This window comes from Varroa jacobsoni, unplaced genomic scaffold (assembly GCF_002532875.2).
Source record: "Varroa jacobsoni isolate VJ856 unplaced genomic scaffold, vjacob_1.0 scaffold_754, whole genome shotgun sequence".
In the NCBI taxonomy this organism is placed as follows: domain Eukaryota; kingdom Metazoa; phylum Arthropoda; class Arachnida; order Mesostigmata; family Varroidae; genus Varroa; species Varroa jacobsoni.
Genome location: NW_019213656.1, coordinates 91204 through 114809, shown reverse-complemented (window position 1 = coordinate 114809; position 23606 = coordinate 91204). Strand labels below are relative to the sequence as shown.

Below are 23606 nucleotides of genomic sequence, written 5' to 3'. Positions count from 1 at the left end.
ATAGGCTGGCCAATGTTGCAGCGGCACACCCTGTGGCCCTAGCATGTTCTCAAGGACGACTGTGTCACTCGAATCAACTCTGACCGTACCCCCATGCCTCGGCGGGGGATACGGCGCTATCCATAGATAGTAAGAGCATTACATCCATTAGGCATGCTGGCCATGCGGTTTCTCCTTCGAAGGCAGCCTTTAAATAGTAATGCAATTCACTTAACTAAATTGAGCTCGTTATTTTTTCAGACACAACTGCGTTAAGGCATTTTGCTGTCCACTGCCTACTTCAGTTTCATCTAAGCAGATCAAAGCGATAATTTTTACAGTTTTATTGATCGTTTGTACTAAACATCACTCTATACATATAATATATTTATACCCAAAACTATTCTCACTGTAACTCGAAACAATTTATTTACTAGAGCCAAGCATGGAATGATGTCGCATACACAAGCTCCGCTTATGAAAAATACAATTCTTCCGGCAAGTATTTACTGGCCGAAAAACTGACGCATAGCAACGGTAGTATTGCTAATTGCATTTCGAAATTTTCGGCATTATCAAGGCGATATATTGAAATCATTCGGCTACCAAATAGGTTTATGCGATGAGACTCAACCGTACCTTAAGTCTAACAGGCCAGGTCGACCGTGCAACCTTTTTCTGTTATGAGCAGAAGTCGGTATCGTTTTGTTGCCCGGCTCTCGGACTTACATAGCTGAGCTATTTCCTTTTGACATTATCGTTTGCATCTTCTTCTACTGGCGTATGGTTCCGATGAGCCCGATGAACGCAGAATCGCTATAGCAATGTGGGAGGATGACCCAGATAGAGTGGTTCGTTCGCAAATGTGTTAACGAGGCCGTGACGCCGACCAGCAGGCCCCACATTGAAGAATGCGAAATGTTCTTTGACCGTACGAATCGACCGGCTCTCTACGATGGCATGCGCCTGTTCAAGTGGAAAGGGTGCTAACAATGCACTGGAAAATGATGCGGCAGGAGATTTGCATCAGCACCTAAATAGGGCAGACATTTTGTTGGCCTTGTCGACAAACAGTAATAAGACAGTGTAAAATGAGTCCTTTTTAGTAATACACAATCAGCAAGTGCATCATAACTAGCTAAGGCGGACAAACGTTTCTGATAGGCATCCCAATCGTATTAGAAGTATCCCTTAGCTAAGTCGTACTGCATCGTGCAGCGACCGAGCCCACTGACCTTCCAAGGCCGTGCTCTATCTATTGATCGCGTACGAAAGCCCATTTAAATAACAAAACAGCATTACTTGCTAATATTAACAACAAATGTAGTCAGAAGGGAGTATATAAAAATCTAATAAAATTATATAGGGCGATAATCTAACTCCTAATGCATAGTATTTTGCTTTGCCAAATATATGACCCTGCTTACAGGGGAGTGGTGGCTTACCTGTTTTCCTGCGAAAGACCGAGCACATCAATGAGCAATTACCAATCGAAGATACTAGATAACAAAAGTGTGTTACTATATGCTTACCCTGATTGCCATAGTATAGCTCGAGCTGGTACGATCGCACAAGGGGCATTTGATGAATATACTTTGTCCATTGTTGCCCTCAGTTGAGGGCGTTGGGGTAGAAAAGTGAAAAGGCGCAGAACAATTCCGATCCTGTTGTGAATCGCAGTGCTCAAGCGGACCGTATATCTGAGCCTGCATAGTAGTGCGTCGTCTATCGATGTTGGAGAACGTTCTCATACAAAACCGAAAAGACTCCAAGTAAGTCAGCTTAGATCGACGCTTATTTGCTTCTGGAGGAGCGCGAATAAATGTATAGAAATTAAAACGTGCCAGCGTAACAAATATTCGACCACATGCAGATAATAACAGCTAAAATTAAGATTAGCTGGACAAATATTTAAAGCGTACAAACATTGCAGACAAACACCTCAAACATACATATCATCATACGTATATACTGTGAAAATAATCCAGCCAGTTAGCATAGCCTATGGTAAACCCGTTCGAATGGAAACGCTTATTTGTTTACCCTATACATGTAAAATTTTTCATACTTAGGAAGTTTATATTTTTTATATAGGTGTTAATTTGTAATATGTGCTCACTGCAGCCCACGTGTTAGCGCCTGCAGTGATGGAAAGCATTGACAGCGGACATCCACTATAGGGTTAGCTGATCTTCATACACATGAAACTTTCGAATAATGCAAACCGCTTCGCTAGATGAACATTGACATGTTCTAGAGAATACACACACGTAGAAAAACTAGTAACTTTATTTAGACGTACAGTTATTTAGAAACAAACATGGCGCAACAGAGTACGATAGCTTGGGTCGACTCATCATTGATGCGACTCTACTTCGTTTGAAATTTTTCTTTAGCCGATGTTGAACTCACGTGGCCGAGAACCACATTCGTACATGGTGTTCTCTGTAATCTGAAACGAAACGTTTTAGATAAATTAAATTAAAGGATTAAATACCTAAGAAGGTTGGGACTACACTGCTCGTTTGTATAAAACTCCCTGGAAACTAAAGTGCCCCTTTGGACGACGCGTATGTCATTCGCCTACGTTTATCTAGTCGATACCGCGATCATGAGACAAGACATACTACCAGCCATACCTAGCAAGCACCATTGAGCCTAGTTTTTCAAACAAGGTCGTAGGTTGAACACAGTGTGAACGACGTGCATCGTTCACAAATCTCTGACAAATGGACTTCTTCCGCATGGCGTGTCTTCAATGAGTCGAGTGCCTCTAAGAGCAAACTCACTCGCTGTTGGTTACACGACCCTTGTAAGCCGCATGGTAAGTCGTTATTGGTTACCAGATAATTCAAACATTGGATTACTGCACCAGTAGGATCGATTACTTTAAAGGTCGCAGGCGTTACATAGCCTAAGATATGGACGTATATATATTAGATGCATATCTAAATAACTAGGACACACAATTTGATTTGCCGAAGTACTTCGAAAATTTCTTATTTACCTACGACAGATCATTTACATATCGAAACTGGTTTAATAATACTTTCATAACGTACCTTGCGCATGCGGCTTAAACGTTTCAAATGTATGTTTGGAAAACGGTAAAGAAATAACAACTACTGCTTTCGAGTACTGCATCTGTGCTCACGAAGACTAACTAAAATTATTACATTCAGCCACGACAGTACCTTACATGTCCCCCAGATAATTTCTAAAATAAAAAAAAGTTTTATCACGCTAATAGGCCTACGTGGCTTGCCATAAATAAATCGACAAACAATACAATATCATGACATTAATCGCATTTGCTGTTTCCATGCGCAATACTGGTCACGCCAAGTTAACGCTGTGTCAAAATTTAGCACTAAAAGTTATAAGTTTATTTAAATAACTTTAGCAATGCGGGCAATGTCGTATCACCTTTCTGTCTTCAGTTGACATTGAAAGGACCGCTTTGCGTCCTTTACCTTGGCTGCCCTCTGGATTTGGCCTACGGATCGTTTCCACGATAGTTTAGACGACGTAACGTTCTGAAGGGCTAAAGTCTACGTCGCACACATAACTAACTAGAGGGTGAAGTTCCACTGCAACGGTTCAAAATTAACCAAATTTATGATGATAAACAGAGCATCTATGAAAATGAATGATTTTCCATATATATAAATCCCTTGTGTTTGTTTTAAATGGAGAACAATTCTATTTTCTTTCTGTAGCTACATCGAACAATTTAGCCATTATGCACAATTCTAATTTTCCAAGTTATCATCATCCGAAAAGTTCAGTCAAGCATTAAATACCGTAATTTTTCTGGCTTTCGTAGCTTTTATCCTATTCGCACAAAAATGTTAGCCTTTAATAATGCGATATGTTGTCTTCTGGATGTATTGTATCAGAAAGACCAAGTTCCAGGGTCGGATCCAGGACGGATTATACCGTCCACTAAGGCCGTTTAAACCAAGTGAGTAGCCGGATGCGAGACGGGGCATCCCCGTTGCCCTCAAAGGGAGGAAAAATATCCAGGGGTCTCCAATGTAACTATGCACTATTTTGGCCACAATCATTCTAACCATCACACAAGCATAAAATTCAGAATGGGAGTTATCCTTGGTAAAAGCCCAGCCAAGTATTAAGCATTCTGCTAAGGCACAAGAAAGGCATATTGATGCAGCACAAATAGCTGCCACCGTCACACGCATCGGACATGCTGGTACCTGTCGACCTACCTTATACGATAGGGAAAAGCGAATGTTTTCTCCTTTGCGTTATGGGATTTACGGAAAAATACTCCGAGGAGCAGGGTATTTTTACGCGGTTTGACGTCAGTTCTTTTTATATACTCCACTCACCTTACGTGTGTTGGGAATGCATGTTGACATTTTAATCATATTTGATCCTACACAAAGCTCGGTTCAGGTGAATGTTGGAAGCGTTTTTGTTGCAACACAATTTATCTTTCATACATATCCAGAAAACCTAAATTAAGAAAAGGAGGTGTAAGAATATTCTGATTTTATTTTGAAGTACTATAATAAGTGAACGATAGTATAAATGAGAATCTAATTATGATTACTATTCGTTACAACTACGTAACGTTTCTGTGCTGAAACATTGATGCCTTTTTCCCTTAGTTCCCTTAGTTACTTGAACTTAATGAATGACCCACGGACTAACGGGATAAAGTCTATTTAGTTCTTCACTTAAGATAGATACCAAACAAAGCTTTACCAATCAAAGATTAAAACAATTTTCGTTTACTGAAATGTACACAGGTCATCATAGAAACGGACGGGATAGCTTTGATTTTTATACGAGCGTAGAATTCTTCGCTCTAGAAAAGACAATGTGTCGAACAACGTCAAGCGAAAGCCAACTGTTTTTTCACATGTTAAAGTTTCAGCTGCCCTTTATGCACAAAGATATAATTATATGAATGTGACGTTCGAACGGATCTTAGCGAACCTCACATTAAGATCCGCTTTTTTAGTATATGTATAATTTGTGAACTTTTGCCAAATGTGGTAGGCCCCTTAGACTATAACTTAAAGTGTTTGACTAGCTACCATTCGAGCCTTTTCTATATCGAGTTAGTTACGTCACGCTCAAGGCTTTTGTTGTGAACGCCGTTTCTCCCTTAAAATGCAGCACCGTCTGTTACATGTTTTGTAGCACGTTGCCCGTGATTCTAGAAAAAAAAAAACCAAAATGGATGCATAGCTTATTTTACGCAGATACAGTGTAATTATTTGAAGAAACATTGGAAACTTATTCCGAACCAGGGCCCAAGCATACGAAGTCCCGGACTTCTAACCGAACACCTTAGCAATGAAGTCTGGCCTGCATAATACACCAGCCCTGAACTTTCTTAAAAAAGGTGCAATAAACTTGAAGAGTTGCAGAACCTAACTTGTATTTTAAGATCTAAAGTAGACGAATTAACAAATGCTATCTGTGACACACTTGTCAAATGGAAGCAGCGATTTCTGATTCTGTGTCTGAGCAAAAACTAAAGGAATGAACCAGAAGTCATGTTCGTGCGCTGCGTCGTGCGTTCACTGTCAACTCACGGGAGTTTTGCTGTTGCGTAGGCGGTTTTTTGTTTGGCGATGAAGCACGCACCTACACTAGAGGATCTCTACGTTTTTTGGAACCTGTGCGGGGTATAATACTGGAATGTGTCAACGTTCGTCGAGGCGAAATCTGGTGTTACTGAAATAAATATAAAATGAGCATTAGAATGTGGATAGAGATACACGGATAATGTGCGTTTCTTTTAGTTTTTTCATTTTTACCGGACCTGAGGCAACGTTCTCCATTATGACCTCTATTTTAATTTGATCTGAATATTGAATAGGGAAGACTGTTAAGGATAACTAACCGCTTGGAGTTAACCGGTCTCTTGATAACAAAATTTAAAACTAATCCTATTTAAATCGACAACAGCCATATAAAATGTAGGAACGCTGTTTGTTGTTTGAACACATACATGTTCCAATAACGTGACTTAATTAACGTTTCCTATATATTTATCAAAAAAGTTTACTGAACAAGATTCACAATAAAGGTTCAACGAACAACAGCTCCTCAGGGGCCAATGCACAGTGAACTTCTGCTATTATTTTTGTCCTATCCTTCGTAATATTTGGATAACCTCAGCCCCCCTTGCCAACAGGGTTTACAGATATGAAATAAAACAGTTGCCTCTAGGCCGCTCTCGTGCTTGATGTAAGCAAAAACTACTATATCCGGCCAAAAATCTCTGATAAAGCCATAGTATAATTGGAAAGTCTTACCTAAAACACTGGGCTATCCAGCGCCAATGGCAGTAGCTAATGTATAGCCAAGATCATATGATAAGTCAAAGATCCTATACATATATGGGTGTACAAACATTCATAGAGCACGACAATTCAGTCGGAGAGCACACAGTTGATCGTTACTGCTCCTTGTATCTAGCAGGTGCAGCCCGTCAGTTCTAGTTAAACCTGGTTAATTTAGCTGAGACATAATCAGGAATGTAAGACTTCCAGTATTGATCAAATCCTCTCGCGAAAAAGCGCAATTACTGAATAGTGATACGTTATTGATCTACGAACATTAACATAATGGAGTGGATAATGCGGACAAGCAGAAATAGTTATTTATTAGAGATATCAGCTGTGTAAGATTTGGTATGTTATGTAACAATGTGACTGTAGAACGGGACGTAGGCGTAAAATTCCGGTTAGCGTAGTGCTTTTACGCAGACGAGCAAGGCTTATACTCAGAATAAGTATGCTCACTGACGAAATACAATAGCGGATCCCCAATTGATTATTTTAATATAGTAACTTACGCGTTGCGCCAGATATTTTATGCACGCTGCCTACTCTGCTGACTTTAAAATCTAAGGGCAAAAGGTGTCGTAACACAAAAAACACTACTGCCCATTTGCCATAACAGCAAAAGGCTTCATTGTCACACAGTTGCCCGACGAGTTCACCCGCTAAATTGAATTAAGCATACAAACGAAGCGAGAAATGTCTAAGATATTTTATCAAACTTTCGATCTTTATTTTGCAAAAAAAAAAGTTTATATACGTCGTTACAATGTGTTCTTAAAAACAAACCGCTGCGTTACAAATTCGAATCCCTTCTATATTCCTAGCAAAACATTGCGTCGAAGCACGCTTTCCCAATAGCCGTTTCGTAAAGCTGTGTAAATCCCATAGGAATTTGCAATATGTGACTCAATAACCACCCGGCTTCGACAAAATATTGGCTTTAAATTGCATACAACCTTTACGATACGCTACTGTCCAAACTGTCGAACATACGAGCTGTTTTTGATACCCGCACCATACGTTTCTGTTCGAGTCGCACGGCGACCCAGCATTGTACGCCGAAACAGAGCTGAAAATTACATTGTACATTAATGTGGCTGCCATTTACGTTAGTAAACCGCACTAGGCAAATAATACATTATTAGAGAGAGGTGCTAGCCTGCCCAAATTGTAGGCAGCACCAACGGCGAATGAGTATGTGTTGATACGACAATTCTGACATGCAAATAAACAAATGCCGATTCGGCTTAATTATCGATCAACATCAGACCGTTGAATAACAACTGACAGGTTAGGTTAGTTGAGTCAATCGACGAGTTCTAGCTACTACTGGCAGCGACAGTGACAGGAGTTCTCAAAATGTGAATTCCTGCTGCAAATATTGTAGCCGTTTCGCTCGCAGCCCGCTCTAGATTTTGTTACCGATCCCAGGGCTATTTTTATCTTAACTGGAAGCTAAGGATCCATAATGTACCGGACTGATTATTTCCCTAGGGATGCCAGCGTTAAGGCTTTAGCTATCCAAGACCTACATTATTTCTAAATAGGAAAGAAACGTCTGTTCGATGCAAACAAAAGACGTATGTAAATGTAATTCACAGATACAGAAAGTGGGCGTGTGTATACGTACCGCTCTCATAAGCTAGCATATTTTTTCTAGACGCAGGTACACAAGAAGGAGACACAGGCAATACTTGGTGCGCATATCTAAAATTCCTTCCTACAAAAGCCAGCCAGTACTACGACTGGCTGGCACTGCATAGCAACAATTCAAGTACTAGGTGCTGCTCGAACTATTTATTTATGATGCATACTATCTGCCTCCGTGATCGTGCAGCGTCTCTGGTTGCTAAGGTCAGGGACATGTGAACTTTAGGTTTAAATCGTGAATAAGGCATATCTGTGTCGTACTGCGGATCAACAGTCCGAGATAGTCCACTACAGTTCCAATGGACCTAAAGCTGGAGACATTTAAGTTTATATCGTACAGTAATATAATTTGCTTTAACAACAACTAACCAATGGAAAACTTTCGTGTACGTTACTTTTCGGTGGCTATGATTAGTAGTTTAAATGTAGTATGATCATTTGTACGTCTGTGTGTACGTATTACGTGATTGTAAATATATGGGATAACAATACATATACGGACACATATTTGCACCTGAAAGCTTGCGGCTGTTCGCACATCATACGACTGTAAAAGGGCATTGAGCAATCTCGTGGGGACGCCCTCGCTGACCTACACGCGAGTTGTCAAAGTAGGGCGCCACGTCTATTTGCGTCCGTACAGCGCAACGCTTCCACTGTTGACTCCAACACCAGTTGCAGTCAACAGTCATCCAGCGTTACTTCGAGTTCTCTTCTGCCAGTCCTGTTTCCCGCATGAGTAGTATCGGCCATATAGCAGCTGTTTGCCGTATAGCAGCCATAACCATAATGCCAACGCGACCTTCCTAGCATGACGACTGCCGGAGCTATACGGCCACGCTTTCAGTGAAAGCACCGCGTTCCGACTTCCTTTCTGACGCAACGGGCGGCGTTTTCGTCGCCGAAACGCTTTCATCTTTAAAAGTATCTCTGCGTGGCGCGGGTGCTCCGGCGCCGCCGCAACCTTCGTACATCCCTTAACCAGAGCTCTAGGCGCCCGACGCCTCCCTCGCTTAGCCCTTCTCCCAAAATGCCTCTAAAGCGACTTCACCCCATGTCATCCCCCATTTCCAGCCAATGGGCTCGTGTTGAAACCACAGAGCGCGGGCGGGTCCGGGTACATGTGCGCGCAATGGAAAGTTCCCAAGGCTCTGTGGCCAGCGTAGCTGTTCTGTACGCCTACATCGGCGTGTCGCAACTACTACTGCCAGTGTAATAATACCGGCCGAAGCTCTCTGTGCGGGACAGTTCTACATATAAATGAAGGAACAAGGACAGTCGGGTGGCTTCGACCGACCGTAGCCTGCAGTATGGAAGAAACAGGGTATACAAATAATACAGAGGGACAAATAGCACGGGTTATGAAGGGCCACGATGTTAAACGGCGGGCCGGCCATACTAACCAAATCAGTTATTAAGGAAGTTGATGACCCGAAAATTAAATCAAATGCAATTGAACGAACAGGAAACAAATGGGAAAGAGAGATCGATGAAAATTGAAATGCTTCGCTAAGATAAATATACTGTTAGAGTACAGGTAAAGCACGTAACAAGCTCCTACAGTCAACCAAATAGGATGTTAAAATGGGTGGCTGCCGTAATGTGTACGCTGGGCAGTAACGATGCGGTAGAGAAAAGAAAAAGCAGACCCTTGAGGAAGCGGGATAAGCTAGAACTGTTTGCTCTTGGAAGTCTCCTGGAATGCTCCTGAATAATTTTATCAAGACTAATTTTCTTGGCAGGTTGTACTGCTCTCCAGGTGGTCATCAAATTACGTTGATGGCCCACATTGTGTGCACTGTTTTGGAATGTTACGTTCGATGGGCGTAGTAGCTAGCAAAGAGCGACACATGATAGCAATGTTCGAGCTAATTGGGTCGAAAAAAAGCAACGTTAACTGGGATTAGATTTTCCGAACGTAGAACGAATGGAAGTTGGTAGGATTCGAGCGACAGTAATTCGAGTAAAAACAGACAGAACAAAGTAGTCTACAAGACCAACATCAATCTGCCAATTAAATTTACAGGTTAGATATTCGAAAGGAATTGCAAAGTAAGCATAAAAGAAGGGTGGTGGGTTTTGTAAAATTTAGTGAACGAATTTTGTAAATAGATTATGATCAACGTAAAATTGCTATAAATATGTCGAACACAAGTGAATAACAACTTGTGTTAATTATGACTCATTCACGACTGCATTCGCCAAATAAAGATTTTTCAACACTTTACCGAACGAATTCCGGATTTCGAGTTTTCAATTTTAGCTCTTATATATATGTAAATATATACTCTGTCTGCGACAATTTACAGAAATGGCAACCAAATGGACTGACCGGGAGTCTGGAGTTTAACAATGACGGCTGTCGTAAAAATTACGTTATCGACGTTATTCGTCTCGCTAAAGACGGTAGTCTGATTCAGGTGAATATCTTTTTAGCTAATATGAGTGATTATTAACGCGTGATGCTATCAGCTCGTTACTACATAGAAAGTAAATGAAAGACAATATCCGATAGCACTTGCGCCAAGGGAATAGTGGTATCAAACACAGTCCGCTAAACCATTGTTCTACAATATAGCATGTCATAGCAATCCAAATAATTAAGGAGAACATGCAATAATCAACTAAAACGGACCACTGATCAGAAAAACAATGAACTCAGACAAGTTATGTAGATTACGTAGCAAAGTACAACAGGGTCCAGGCAGAGTCGCGTGGTTTATATCACCAAATTAGGCTTGATCGATTCTACTACAGTGAGGTGTCGTTTTGTTCGTTGCAGTTTGCCCAGTGGGAGTCAGGCAAAGGATTCTCTCTGGTGTCGCAGCGAATCGACCGACAAAAAGAGCTTAAGCTCAATAGAGAAAGAACATACATCATCTCAACGCTTTTCGACGAGCCGTTCCTTTTCCTACAAGACCGGGCAGATGGCCAGACCAGCCTGTTAGATCCGAACAAAAAATTTCAGGGTATGCTCAGGCCTACCTCACGCACGTCATAACGAATGATTTATCTACATGGAAGTCCACTGTGTTCTTAACACACGTTTAGAAGTTGCAAAAATTTGTATTGCCCGTTTCACCAATGCGAAATAAGGCATTTCGTATTAGAGAGACTACTCTTTCGAAACGAATGAATGCTTCGCATACAAACTACTGTAGACAATCACTTAACGTGACATTTATATGTATAATGTTATAGTTATCAATACTTACTTTACTTCTAGTTGAAATATGATGCAATGGCGACACACGTAGGTGTATACAAAAAAATTAATATGAAACTATCTTTTCTATTTTCAATTTCACTTCTACAGGCTATTTGGCGGACCTAGCGCAGGAACTTGCGAAAGTGATTGGATTCCGTTACGAACTGCGTGTGGCCAAGGATGGTGAACTGGGAGCCGAAAGCAACCTCGCACCTGGCGGTTGGGGGGGCGTCGTTGGCGAGATAATGCGAGGGGTAAGTCGAGCCAAAACAAAGACGAGATGATCAAACTAAACCGGAAGTGTTATCGCTGTATGTTATACGGAAACTGTGTAAATTCAGAACGTTTGAATTTGTACAAATGTAGGAGAAAGCAATTATTATCTTTACATTATTATTGTAAATATTTGCGTGAAAATGCTTCCATTTCACAAACACAATTTTGTACGAGGATGAATACGTTTGTAACGTACACATTACTGAATACGTTTTTGAAAATGAAAAATATTATGGACTTTCCACCAGTATATATATAACATGATGAAATATTGCTGAGATAACTTTTTTGCGCCTTTTAGGAGGCTGACTTTGGATTGGTTTCGCGTCCTCAATCAAAACTCCTGCGAGACGTCGTTGAATACAGTCAACCCTTCCTTCATACCGGAATTGCGGCCATTGCCTCTAAGAAATCTAGTCCGGATTGTATTCAGGTAGAAATAAAAACGGATAATTGCTCGATTTCATATTGATTCGAGTAATTCTATTATTGAATTTAAAGTTGAACTTAATGCTCACAGACTTATTACCTTAGATTTTAACCATATTAGATAAGTAACCAAGACGAACCCAGCCGCAATTGAAATGTGGCACCACCACCTGTTGCTTTAACACATGTTCTAGAAATAGCATTTACTAGCGTATATAACTTTCTAGTGGAGAGGAACAGACTATATTTTTTGAGGCGACAAAAATAAGACGCGCAAAAGGGCGTAGCTCGCCTCAATGGGTGAGAATACCTGTATAAGGTCAGCTTGTGTGCGTTCATAGCACATTTTCACGAAAACTGTGTCTGTTTGATGACCCCTAGCTAGATGAGACAACGTAGTGCTTTCGAAGCCATAAGCTTCGCAACGGAGAGAACATTCTAGAGGCCTGTTGAGTTTATTCGGTTACTTAAACAAAATCAAACTTTTAATTTGGCTTTTCCATTTCATCAACTTGAGAATTAGTATATGTATAATGACTACTATTTACTCGCTGTTATTTTTTTTTTGGTCATTGTCACCACCAAAACTTTATGCAGCGTTACAGGCCGCTCAAGAAGCACGACGAATTCAGATATTATTATATTAATAAAGATGAAAATCTGCATTATATGCCTATATCTGTACACCGCACAATACACGATCAGGTACACGCTAAAAAGCAAATTCTGTATTCCACTGATTCATTTTTATGTACGTGTGTCAAACTTTCTGTAAGACTAATCAATGCTCTTTTAACGGCATTTGAGTACTCGTTCATACTATCTCTTCTAGCATTAATTTTACCCAGCAAACTTGCTAAATCTTCCTAGAAATAATTTCTAGAAGACTTCGTTTTTACTCAGTTTCACCTATTGTCGCTTTGCACCTATTGTTGCAATTTTACCTATTTCTTTTGCAGATTTTGCTCACATTTTTGCGTCCTTTCGGCTGGCCGCTTTGGATTATGCTCGCGTCATCGTTCGGAATAGTCTTTCTTTTAATGTTTATCTTTTCATTGTGCATCGCCTGCGCTGACTCAAAGAAAAGTATTGAACACGCCACCTCATTCTGTGATGATCTCTATAATTCGCTCAATTTTACAATTGACACGTTCACGCCACATTATCTGGACTCCTATTACGCAAGGTGAGGAAGGATATCGGAATATATCTAAACACCACTATATAAGGCGCATGAATCATTATAGTGATGTTCAGAGAGTTTGGTAAAACCTATTTTAACTCTGCTAAATATTTGGGATATCCTAGAAACTTCAACGTTGTTTTCCTAGATCGTATGCTGCTCTGATCTATATCAATGATTTTTTTTCATATGTTTTTATAGGTCTATTGCAGGTCGGGTAATATCCAATTTCTGGTGGGTCTTCATCCTTCTGGTATACTCTGCATATACAGCGCAGTTGGTACCGCTGCTTAGAGGTCAACGAGCCACCCTGGAAATCTTTAAACTCACCAACATTTCTCAATTGGCTAACCAGGAGGCAATTAATTATGGGTACTCTCGGGGATCTATAGCGGAGACGTACTTTCAGGTAATTTGTTTATTTTTTTATATCTTTGTTTAAATTCACATATCACTTTTTCCGTTCCTAGTAAAAAAAAACTACATTTTAATTTAACATAATAGTCAGTTCAAAATTAGTTTGTTTCATTAAAGATACATTGGATGCAAAGCCGACGTTGTTATTATATGAAAAATATATTCTTTAACTTAGGCTCTACGCACAACTGATGAGCAGCTTGAGGCTGTTGCCCATAAATTGAGGAGAAATTCACACTCCGAACCGATCGACAGTGATGATGAGGGCGTGGCAAAAGTGCGCGAATCTAACGGAAGCTTTGTGTTCTTCCTCGATTCTAACAAAGCCGATTTCATCAATTCTCGTGCACCTTGCGATACTTTCCGTGTTCAAGGAGTTCCCCTTGGCATACAAAGCATTGGCGCTATTTTGCCCAAGGACTCATACCTGAGGTACTGGCTTCTTGTCTCTAATCCACATATCGTATAAGTCGTATATCACGTTGAAATATTGATTAGTGCACATCCTTTCTTTTCACTACCATAACTAATTTCTTTAGGCAAGAAATCGACAACGCTATCACCAAGCTCTACGAGCGAGGGGTACTGGATGAACTCCGCAGTAAATGGTGGCTTAAAAAGGCCAATTGTTCCTTATCCCATCGAAAGCTACCTGTTATGGGATCAAACCTGCATCTATACAATTTCGTTGGTGTGCTTGCCATACCAGCAGCAGGTACGCAGAATTTTTTTGTGATGTTCTTCATCTCTATCCTTAAAACCCAAAATGAAGTGAGTCTATCCTGTTGCTTATAACTAAAACATAATCTGGAATTATTTTTGTTCAATGAAATACGTTTTCATTATAGGCTGTCCATTACTTCGTTAACGTTTTATCATGGCTGATTTTTCATCGTCAGGTATTGCTGTCGGCTTTGTCCTAGCATTCTTCGAAATCTGCTACCGGGCCTGCACTCGCGGTCGGCAACTGCGTCAACTGAAAAGGCAGCAGCTAAGTCATCAGACGCGCGGAGAAGCGGAGCCGGGATTTTCGGACATTAATAAAGATAATAATGCTGCCACCGACGACTCACAGCTTAATCTTCAGCCAGCTTATACAACGACTGCCTAAACTGGCAACCCTTGACAATGCTTGTGCCAAGCTATCAAAAACCACAACAGTAATGGCAAAAAACCGTAACGACCAGAAGTCGTAGCAGGTCTTGTAAGCGTAATTTATTTAGACGAGTCATACGTCCGTACAAAACTGGAAATTCACGCAAAAAACGCTACTACTGTGCTACTGTTCTGTCGTGTGGAAGAAAAGGGTACGCCTATAAAATAGGCTGCGTTCACGATACGCACTCGATCGAATTGGCATTGAGTCTGCCATCGGTCATTTTGATTAACCATATGATATTTAAACAATAGACAATAGACATTTCCCAAATAAAAAAAAAAAACAAAACCCCACTCAATTTTGAACAAAAAAAGCTTTATTCATCCGTAGGAATGTTGGCCTTTTCCAGAAAGGCACATGATTCTTAAATCGAGCGCCCAGTATGCCTAGATCGTCGTGGAAGCATGCTTTGTTTTTTTTTTATAGATTCGTAGTGAAACCTCTAGAACCGTAAGTTTGACAGTGTCGAAAACTGACAGCAGTAAAAAAATTCCACTGCTATTCTTCTCCCATTGCTCCCAGCATATATTAGGATCCGCACAGCCCCGTGATGAATGGTGGGTAACGTGTTTGTCTGCTCGACTTGAAGGATACGCGGTGGTCTGGGTTCGAATCCAATCGTAGATACATTTGGTTTCTTGCCGGTAAAAACAAGCCGTTAGAAGGAGTGGCTAACGGCGGTATTGGATGTAGAACTCGAAATACATAGGACCTTACACGGATAATCGAATAAGTGATTGGCTAAAAGCACAGTAGAGCAAATTCGCGTCGGATATAAATTTGGCATATAAGTGATTCGACTGAATAAAATATATAAATTCCCAGATGAAGTTGTATTGTTTAATATCATTAATTCGTAATGAATAATAAGGTTAATTATTTTTCCTTGATATTTGTTTAGAAACAATAAAAGCTTACCAAGAGTATTTAACTATCAGATGGAACGTTTAAGCTCTTAACGAATCCAGTCTCTTCTTGTTATATTTATAACGAGTCCCCCGTAAAATATTTGAACAAAATAACTGCTTTTCTTAGGATCATACGCCTTTAAATAGCACTCAGTAATACATTTTTACGTAAAATTACATCCTTAAGCAACTTTAATATATCCACATCCATTATTTTATACAAGTCGTTGCTTTTAATATATACAATATGTCTGTAATATCTGTATTAAATTCATGTACTCAGTGTCAGGTAGAACACTACGCAAGAATAGCTCCGCCTGTCGGGTAGAAACAACTGTGCAACCATTCGCACTTTGCACATAGACCTATTCAATTATGCCGGCATCATTTGCTGTATGATTTATAGTAACAAATAATAAATCCTCACGAGGCAAATGTCATTACTCCGTCTTTCTTTACTCCGTCATTACTCCGCATCTTTCTTTCTGTCTGATTAGTTCAAATGCCAGAAAGTTCAAAATGCCAAACTGATGTGTAAAACACGACTTCTTTAAACTATTTAAGGCCAACAAAAGTTCCAAACTGACAAAAATGCCAAAAGTATCAAAAATGTTACTTGGCTACTTGATAAGGAAAGCCACAACATCATTGTAATGTCATAAGACGAATGTATTAGTGGCATGAGACCCGGTGTTTAATATGGTTATTATATTGTTATATTATTCGTAGCACAAAACGATAGTACTTGATTTGACTTTCAAGTCCTGTATTGCGGCTTGTGACTAATTAATAGACGCTAGAATTTAGGGCCGAATTCGAGCCACCGAGATCGGAAAATGACTTCTGAATAACCCGACAAAGTTCCCGATTCTCGTCTTCTTCGCCTGAAATGGAGTGAGAATAGAATTACATAATTCCATAAGTTGGTAAGTTGTTTTATCATTATTATCTTGTTGCAGTGGTTGTCGGCTTTTTATTTATTTTATTCTAAAATGTCATCACTTCGTATTGCATCATAATCAATTGCAGACAAAAATACTACTGAGTAATAATGAAATCGTAAATTTGCATGATTATTAACGGTTTGTTGGAAAACTGAGGTAAAGGGTAGTCCGTTGATGAGTCTAATACTTGAATAGAATGTACTCCAGTATCTTAATTCTAGCAAAATTAAAATGTAAATTACTTTTGATCACCTATGGACGTGGATTACCTACTATAATACATTGCTTAAGAGTTTGCATTTATAATTAGCAGCCTGTACCGAAATTCGCATGTCATAAATTACTTTTACAGCATAGACTAACGAATAGTTGTAGACCAACGAACTCACCGATATCAGGCAACGCCTTGGTGCTCTCCTGGGAGAGACACACTTTGGCAAGCTGCAGCAGCAGAATGGCCACGTCTTCGGAGAGGGGAGGGAAAGCTCGACACATCCGGACCAAAGCCGGCAATGCAGGCAGAAATAGCTGAGGCCTCCTAGAGATTGAGATTAACCAAAACAGAATAGAATAAACCCGCTAATTAGCGCTATTCTTAACCAGCGTTGTTACATGACAAACATCGATATCTAACAACCATTCATAGGCTATACGATATCTGTATAATAGTTGAAAAGGTTACTGCTACTGCAATACTTTAAGTCAGAAAAAAAACAAACAATGGAGAAAAGGACCTGGAAGATGGTAGCACTCCGAGTAGCGTATTTGCTACCGTTATACAGAGACGGGCAATGGATAGCGAACGCGGTATGGCGTGTTGAAGGCAAAGATACGATGTAAGCTCGATGCCAAACACCTGCTTGTCTAACTGTGGCTGTGCCAACAATTCAGGAATGAAGTCAAGACAAATGTGCATTGAAGGCACCAAAGACACAGTCATTGGCAGTAGCGACGAAGGATATCCCTGATAGTGAACCAAATGTACTAATTGCGGATCCGCAATGAACATTTGATGCAACTGGGAACACACCAGTGTCCGACACTCACGGGTGGACGAGAGGAGGCCCTCATCGCCAGGAGCCAAACAGATCTGCGAATGACAGATGTTATAATTTTTTTGTTAGAAAAACTTTTATCAGCTTTAATAATACTATTATCGCTATCATTGTTCCACTATCCCATGCCAGTACATGATATTAAAATTCAATTTTTGAAGTAAACAATCTAGCATAGATGACAAAGATAATAGGTCACAAAAAAGGAAAAAGTTCGAAACGGCAAACATCTACTTAAAATTAAATAAAAAGTGGCATGTACCTCCAGTAGGATTTGGACAGCGGCACTTTCTTGAGCGGCTACCAGCGCCACACGAAGCTCATCCCTATCGGCAGCGCTCGCCGCATCGGGTGCACAGTTTTCTGATAAGTGAAGACTAAGTTGGGTGCGTGAAGCAGCCAAGAGAGCCCTCAGCATATGAAGGACAATCTCAAGAGTCACGGCGCACCGTAATATGGCTGGGTCGCACCTCAGAACATGCAAAGGGTCCATGATTAGCTCGTCCAAAGTGACCTGTCGGCAGAATGACAGCAATTTATGCAAAAATGCCTAGTAATCACCACGTTTGATACTTCATGAATTCTCGGCGTCGAACGTCTTTTATATAACGCAAGGAAATTAAAATAATATTAAACACAGTAAATGCCTGGAGATTCTAAGTAAAGCTCCTTGTCTATTTTTTATAAAGAGGCATCTCGAGCATTGACAACCAGGCGGCATGTAAAGTTAAATTCAAAACGTCATCTTATTAGTAAAGGATCAATTAACCATTAAATGAACTGTTAACCTAGTATGTAAAGTACAATGTAGCAAAACTGCTAATAAGAATGCATCTAACACAGAACGAATTTGAAAACAGGTTATTTACGTGATACATCTAGGTTGCTTTCAGTCTAATAAAAATAGTTTCGGCACCAATGACCACACAAACAATTACAATTTGTTTGGCTCCGATTGTACGAGGTAAGATAATTGCAAGGTAACTCTAACCGGACAAGACCTGGCATGGTACAAACCTTCGACTAATGATCTATGGGTTACGGTTCCTCAAATTTCTATCGACCAGACAAAATTGTGCAAGCTAAAGGAACTTTTGTTACAAGGTAATTAGCATAGGCAGTCAGTTCAGGCTAGTTTTTGCTACATCGATTCTCAGAAAAGTTATTGTTGTTACAGAAAAGTTGTCAACTAGACAAGGCATATTAACTCCACGATCTTAAAACAAACCTTTTCAGTAGGCCGAAATGCGTTAACTGTTAATACCCAAAGTCGCCGCGGGTAGACCTGATTCAGACGAAACCAAAGTGCACGGGCTTTTTCTACGACCTGGCGTGGCACCGCAGGTGAAATTAAATTGGGCAGCTCTGATACCAGCGACCCCGCAAACGGCCACAATTCACTTAACTCTAATTGTAGGACGTGCGCCAACTGTGAGGTAGCTCCGATTGGGCACGACTCAACACGGGATAGGGCTTCAGCTAACGATTCAGGCGTTACACATTTTGTAAGCTGTAACATAATGTCAATAGCACAATTCAATGAATGCAAAGTTATAATATAGTGGTGATTATGGCAATTATAATTTTGCAGAATCAGTCTAATGGGAATGGAAACTGCGATATGTATTATTAGGAGTAAAGATTTCCTACGAACTGCTAGGACCCGCAATATGAGATCGTACGATTTCAACAGAAATTCTATGAAGTCATCTAAATAAGTGTTTCAGGTCTCCCACTCGATATTGTCATTAAGCATTTCTTTAGTCAGTACACGTCAACTTAATAGCGCAATGCTATACACTCGATAAGAAAATGCAAGATAAGTATAACACTGACCTTCATAACAGCGGTAGCGTCCTTGCGAGCTACAGGCGTGGCGCAGGTGGCATTATTGGTTTCTGACAACAGCCAATCCTCTGTCATACAAAGATGTGGGAATTGATGAGCGAGAAGGCGTAGAAGAGGCGCGAATAGCCCTGCGTATTTTTTTTGTTCCTCCTGCGTTTGCTGGACGAGGTACCTGCCGTCATAAATACCAAAGTGAGATTGGAGTAACACCAACAACAAAAATCAACAATATAACCATTAACAGCAAATGCAAGAATAGCGGGTTGTCTACTTATCAGATACTTGGCGAATGATTGACTTCGACATATTACGAATTGTGTTGCTTTATCATGATTTGTCCTTCTGTAACATTCTGATTATAAGTGGCGATTTTGACCCATCTTCGAAACCCCCTAGGGACATTGTACCTTATGGGCAGCCGAGTGATAAGATTTGCACTGTACGCCTTCACCTTCCTGCCCTTTGCAGCCCCCTGCAATTGACGAATATTGGCAAGCCGCACATCTTCATACAGTAGCAAATAGTATAGCATTAAAAGCGACGGCAAAATCTCGGCCTTGATGCCATTTGTTTTACTACTAGCTGATATGACCTCTGCGTCAGTTAATGGCTGATGCGTACACTCGCCAATAGGACTGAGAACTGAATGAACATAGACTTCAATAAGTGACGGAAGTATTGGATGCAGCGGGGTGGTTGCTTCCAGTAGCTGGCGATAAACCCAGTCCTTGATAGACACCCGTTGTTTGCTAAACGAGCGACTTTTTAGCAGCTGATAGACGCAGTGAACTGGTAAAAAGCCTGTGACATCGGCGTTCAACCTGGGCGTCACGGGCACCCGAACAGCGTGAGCGGTTACCACCTGCTCAGTAAAAAGTTCGGCAATAAACAGAGAGCGCATTTTTGCTAGACTGTTCGGTCGGACAGCTACACGCATAGCGAGCGTGGTGCAAACAAGCTCGGCGATGGCACCTAGCTGATTTGCGTGGAAGTGAATAGCAACAAGAAGTAGTAATTCAGCCACACCTTCTTGTGCCTGAGATACTAGGTAGCGAAGATACTCGAGCGCTTGCCGTTCAAACTCCTGCGTAGCGATCAATGCGGGACTGGACAAGAGCATGCTAACGGAAAGGCAGATGAAACGAACTCCTGCAGGTGTAGGCTGGCATCTGCAGGTGACCACCTGTAGAAGAATTTGGTTTTCCTCGTCGGAAAAGCGCATACCAGCGACTTTCAAAGCAGAATACAAGCGAATCAAGCCATTCATCTCGACAATGACAGTGCTCTCGGCCAGCTCATGATAATCTTTATTGAAGCTAATTGACGATCTCAATTTGTGCAAAAGTTTGGCTCGCATCAGGGATAACGCGGTTTGTTCAGGCCGTTTTTGGTAATTTCGAACATAAGTCGCAAACCAATTACGAACTTTCTCATCGGAGCCAAGCAGTAAACCAGAGACGAAAGCGACCAAATCAGACTGCTGTTCAGGCTGTTCGAGTGTTAACACAACACATAGCTCTGGCATACGGCACAATTCAACCGCTCGTGCACGAACCTGTAGCGCCTCTGCTGGATTCATTCTGCATAGCTGGCCTAGGCAATCCGCCCGACGATCGCTATCTTCCAGTCGTTCACTAGCATTGCTAATTAACTGATAGGCTACCTCCAGAAAGCTTTCCGGTGAATTGGCCACGAGTCGGGTAACAAATGCCGCGCCATTTTTAACAACTAGAAGCGCTTCGGACATGTCAGCAACTGAAAGTAGACCTGGAAGTTCTGTGTGAGCAATGCTTAGAACATCAGCGACTTCATCGACGTAAATGTCCATTGAGAACAAATCGGCGACGCGCTCTTTGTCCACTTGAGCTCCGTTACTAACCATTAATGTTAACAGCTGTGACAGGACCAAACGTAATCGGCCTGCAGCGTCACTTCTTTCGAATTCAATCGATATCGCGTTCGTAAGTGGTGGGATCAGTATACTATCTGCAGACGGGCCGGCTTTGGCCCGAAGCATTTGGTCCTTTCGAACGTCAATTTCAAGTAAATGAAAATCGATGCTAAGCAATGCTACCAGTGAATTGACGCTCTCGATACCCGAGAGCACGCGGAGAATAGCTTCTTTTTTGCGGGCCCATTCAGGGCGTGTGTCAAGGGGTGCACATAGGGCCATCCGAACTAAACAGGGAAGCAATGGACGAAGCTCCCATTCTGGCAGAGTAACCAGTGCCTCCACATCAACACGTTGAACTGTGGAAAATGCACGGGCGGTTACCTGAGCCCGGTGGGGCCCAAGGCGTATTGTTCGACGTATTGTTGACATTGTGCTGACACCGGCGACGACAGGTTGCATCGTGATAGATCACGGCTGAGTATCGCGAGATGCGCATTTAGATGCAAATGCAAGACTTCGACTAGGTTAGTGTACACTTAAGTAACGCATCCCGAGCTAAATTGAGCGTTCATTAAGCACAATCTATTAGCAAGTTCAAAAGGTCTTTGTTGATCAACACAGCATATAAATGCACATCGGGCGCTCAATATCGACTTTGCACGAACGACGTAGAATACAGCCGCAATTCTTCTACGGCCGAAACTCATTTGATGTAGTTAACGGAACATAAACAATCACTCCACGACTGTTTATTTACTAGAAATTGGCTCGATTTTTATGAGCCCTCATCATATTCTTCCTAAAGGAGTAACCACAACCGCAGGTATATTCGACCACGCAACTGTTTTGCTTCAATTGTTTACAATCTATATGAACGGAGCAGAAAATCGAAACAGCGCTTTTGACAGTAGAAGATTTTTTCGAAATTGTGCCCGTCACTGGTATTGCGCGATAGGTTATTGAGGTGAGGGAAATATAGGCAAACTATTTTTGGACGGGCGCATTTGATCGCATAAAAGGAACATAATAATTGGTGTTTGGTCACGCGCTCTGTTACATGGTAAAAGTATTTTTGATTTGACAACAATTCTTCACTTAGTGATGATTAACCAGCGCACAATGATAGTTTGCAGCCAAAGTCTTAACCGGTCAAGCTATAGGGCCACATTTTTTACTGAATTAAGAATTTTGTTGATGACAGGTGGTGTTTAAAAGAACTAAGGCCGAAGAAAGACTAAACAATTTTTTGTTTACTGATACCATTGTCGTCAATAAACGGGCACATTTTTTTGTCATCGTCACAGAGTTTTCTAGTAGCGTATAATATTTTTAGAAAACGATACTTTTTCTCAATATTTCTTGACTTGATCACTGAAAAAATAAGCTGATAACAACAGATAATTGTGCTATTTGTATTTCCAAATGACATAACGATAATGCGACCGCTTACCACATTTCCAAGTCGCCGCTTAACAATATAAAAATTTGAACGCGGATTTGTCGTATTCATATAACAAAATTATTTGAAGCGACATGAACAGATGGAAATAAAAAATCACCCTGTATAACTTGCTTTGAACATCATGAGAAATAATCTTCGACTTGGTTCTTACAGCAAAAATGATAGTGGTCAGTAGGGGCTCAAAATCTTTAAGCAAGGACTGCCATGATGTTCATCAAAATGATCGGCGTACTGGTTCCAATCTTTACAATCAACGCATCGTGTTGCTCAAAGAATATTTTTGCCTTGTACACAAGTAAGAAAATTAATTCTATACATTGTATTAAATAAGGTTTAATTGTGGATTTAGACGTACATGAGCCAGTAAATTAAGCGGTGAATGAATAAGCATTTTCTTTGGTTTTCATACCTATTAGGTATCTGGCTCAACGCAATCTAAGCAGTTTCTCTCATTACATCATTTTCAAAAGATTAACCTGTTTGCTCGTTGGAATAGCTGAGTGTGCTACTATAGTACAGTTGGCTTGAATATTGCAGAATGGGAGATTTTTTGTATACCTATACAGCGGTGCCTCTACAAAGCTGAATACCTGAGTGGAAAAACTATTTACAACTTCCAAGCAAGTAATCAATTTACCGTATCTTATCTCGGTGCTTCATTTAAATGTCCTGTCATATGTTTATTCTTGATTACTACAAGAGGTAAGAGGCAATTAAGATATCTTCTTGTTATTTTAGTTAATATCGTGAAGATTTGGTTTTAGATTTGGTTAGCTAATCGAAACAAAAGCCTATCAAATACTGTAATTGCGTTAAATACTGCAAAATATGTAAAAACAATAACGCAGTTTCCTGATGAAGGGATATC

General features: G+C 40.7%; 2 protein-coding genes across 4 annotated transcripts in view; one reads left to right on the top strand and one right to left on the bottom strand.

Moving 5' to 3' along the window:
* LOC111263300 (glutamate receptor 1) overlaps positions 1-15453 on the top strand; it is a 49269-nt gene extending 33816 nt beyond the window's left edge. For all 3 annotated transcript variants that reach the window (XM_022838249.2, XM_022838248.2, XM_086969535.1), the window contains 9 exons: positions 10265-10375; positions 10738-10924; positions 11272-11417; positions 11741-11872; positions 12828-13054; positions 13253-13460; positions 13644-13900; positions 14008-14183; positions 14368-15453. In XM_022838249.2, coding sequence (XP_022693984.1) covers positions 10265-10375; positions 10738-10924; positions 11272-11417; positions 11741-11872; positions 12828-13054; positions 13253-13460; positions 13644-13900; positions 14008-14183; positions 14368-14579 — 1656 coding nt within the window. In that variant the 3' untranslated portion in view covers positions 14580-15453. The remainder of the gene's footprint in view (positions 1-10264; positions 10376-10737; positions 10925-11271; positions 11418-11740; positions 11873-12827; positions 13055-13252; positions 13461-13643; positions 13901-14007; positions 14184-14367) is intronic.
* Positions 14922-22147, bottom strand: IntS2 (integrator complex subunit 2). Its single transcript, XM_022838247.2, has 7 exons — positions 19790-22147; positions 19371-19554; positions 18763-19044; positions 17797-18048; positions 17214-17569; positions 16869-17017; positions 14922-16419 (listed from the first exon to the last, which is right to left on the bottom strand). The coding sequence occupies exons 1-7, from the start codon at positions 21733-21735 to the stop codon at positions 16322-16324; spliced, it is 3267 nt and encodes a 1088-aa protein (XP_022693982.1). The 5' UTR covers positions 21736-22147; the 3' UTR covers positions 14922-16321.
* Positions 22148-23606: the final 1459 nt, after the last annotated feature.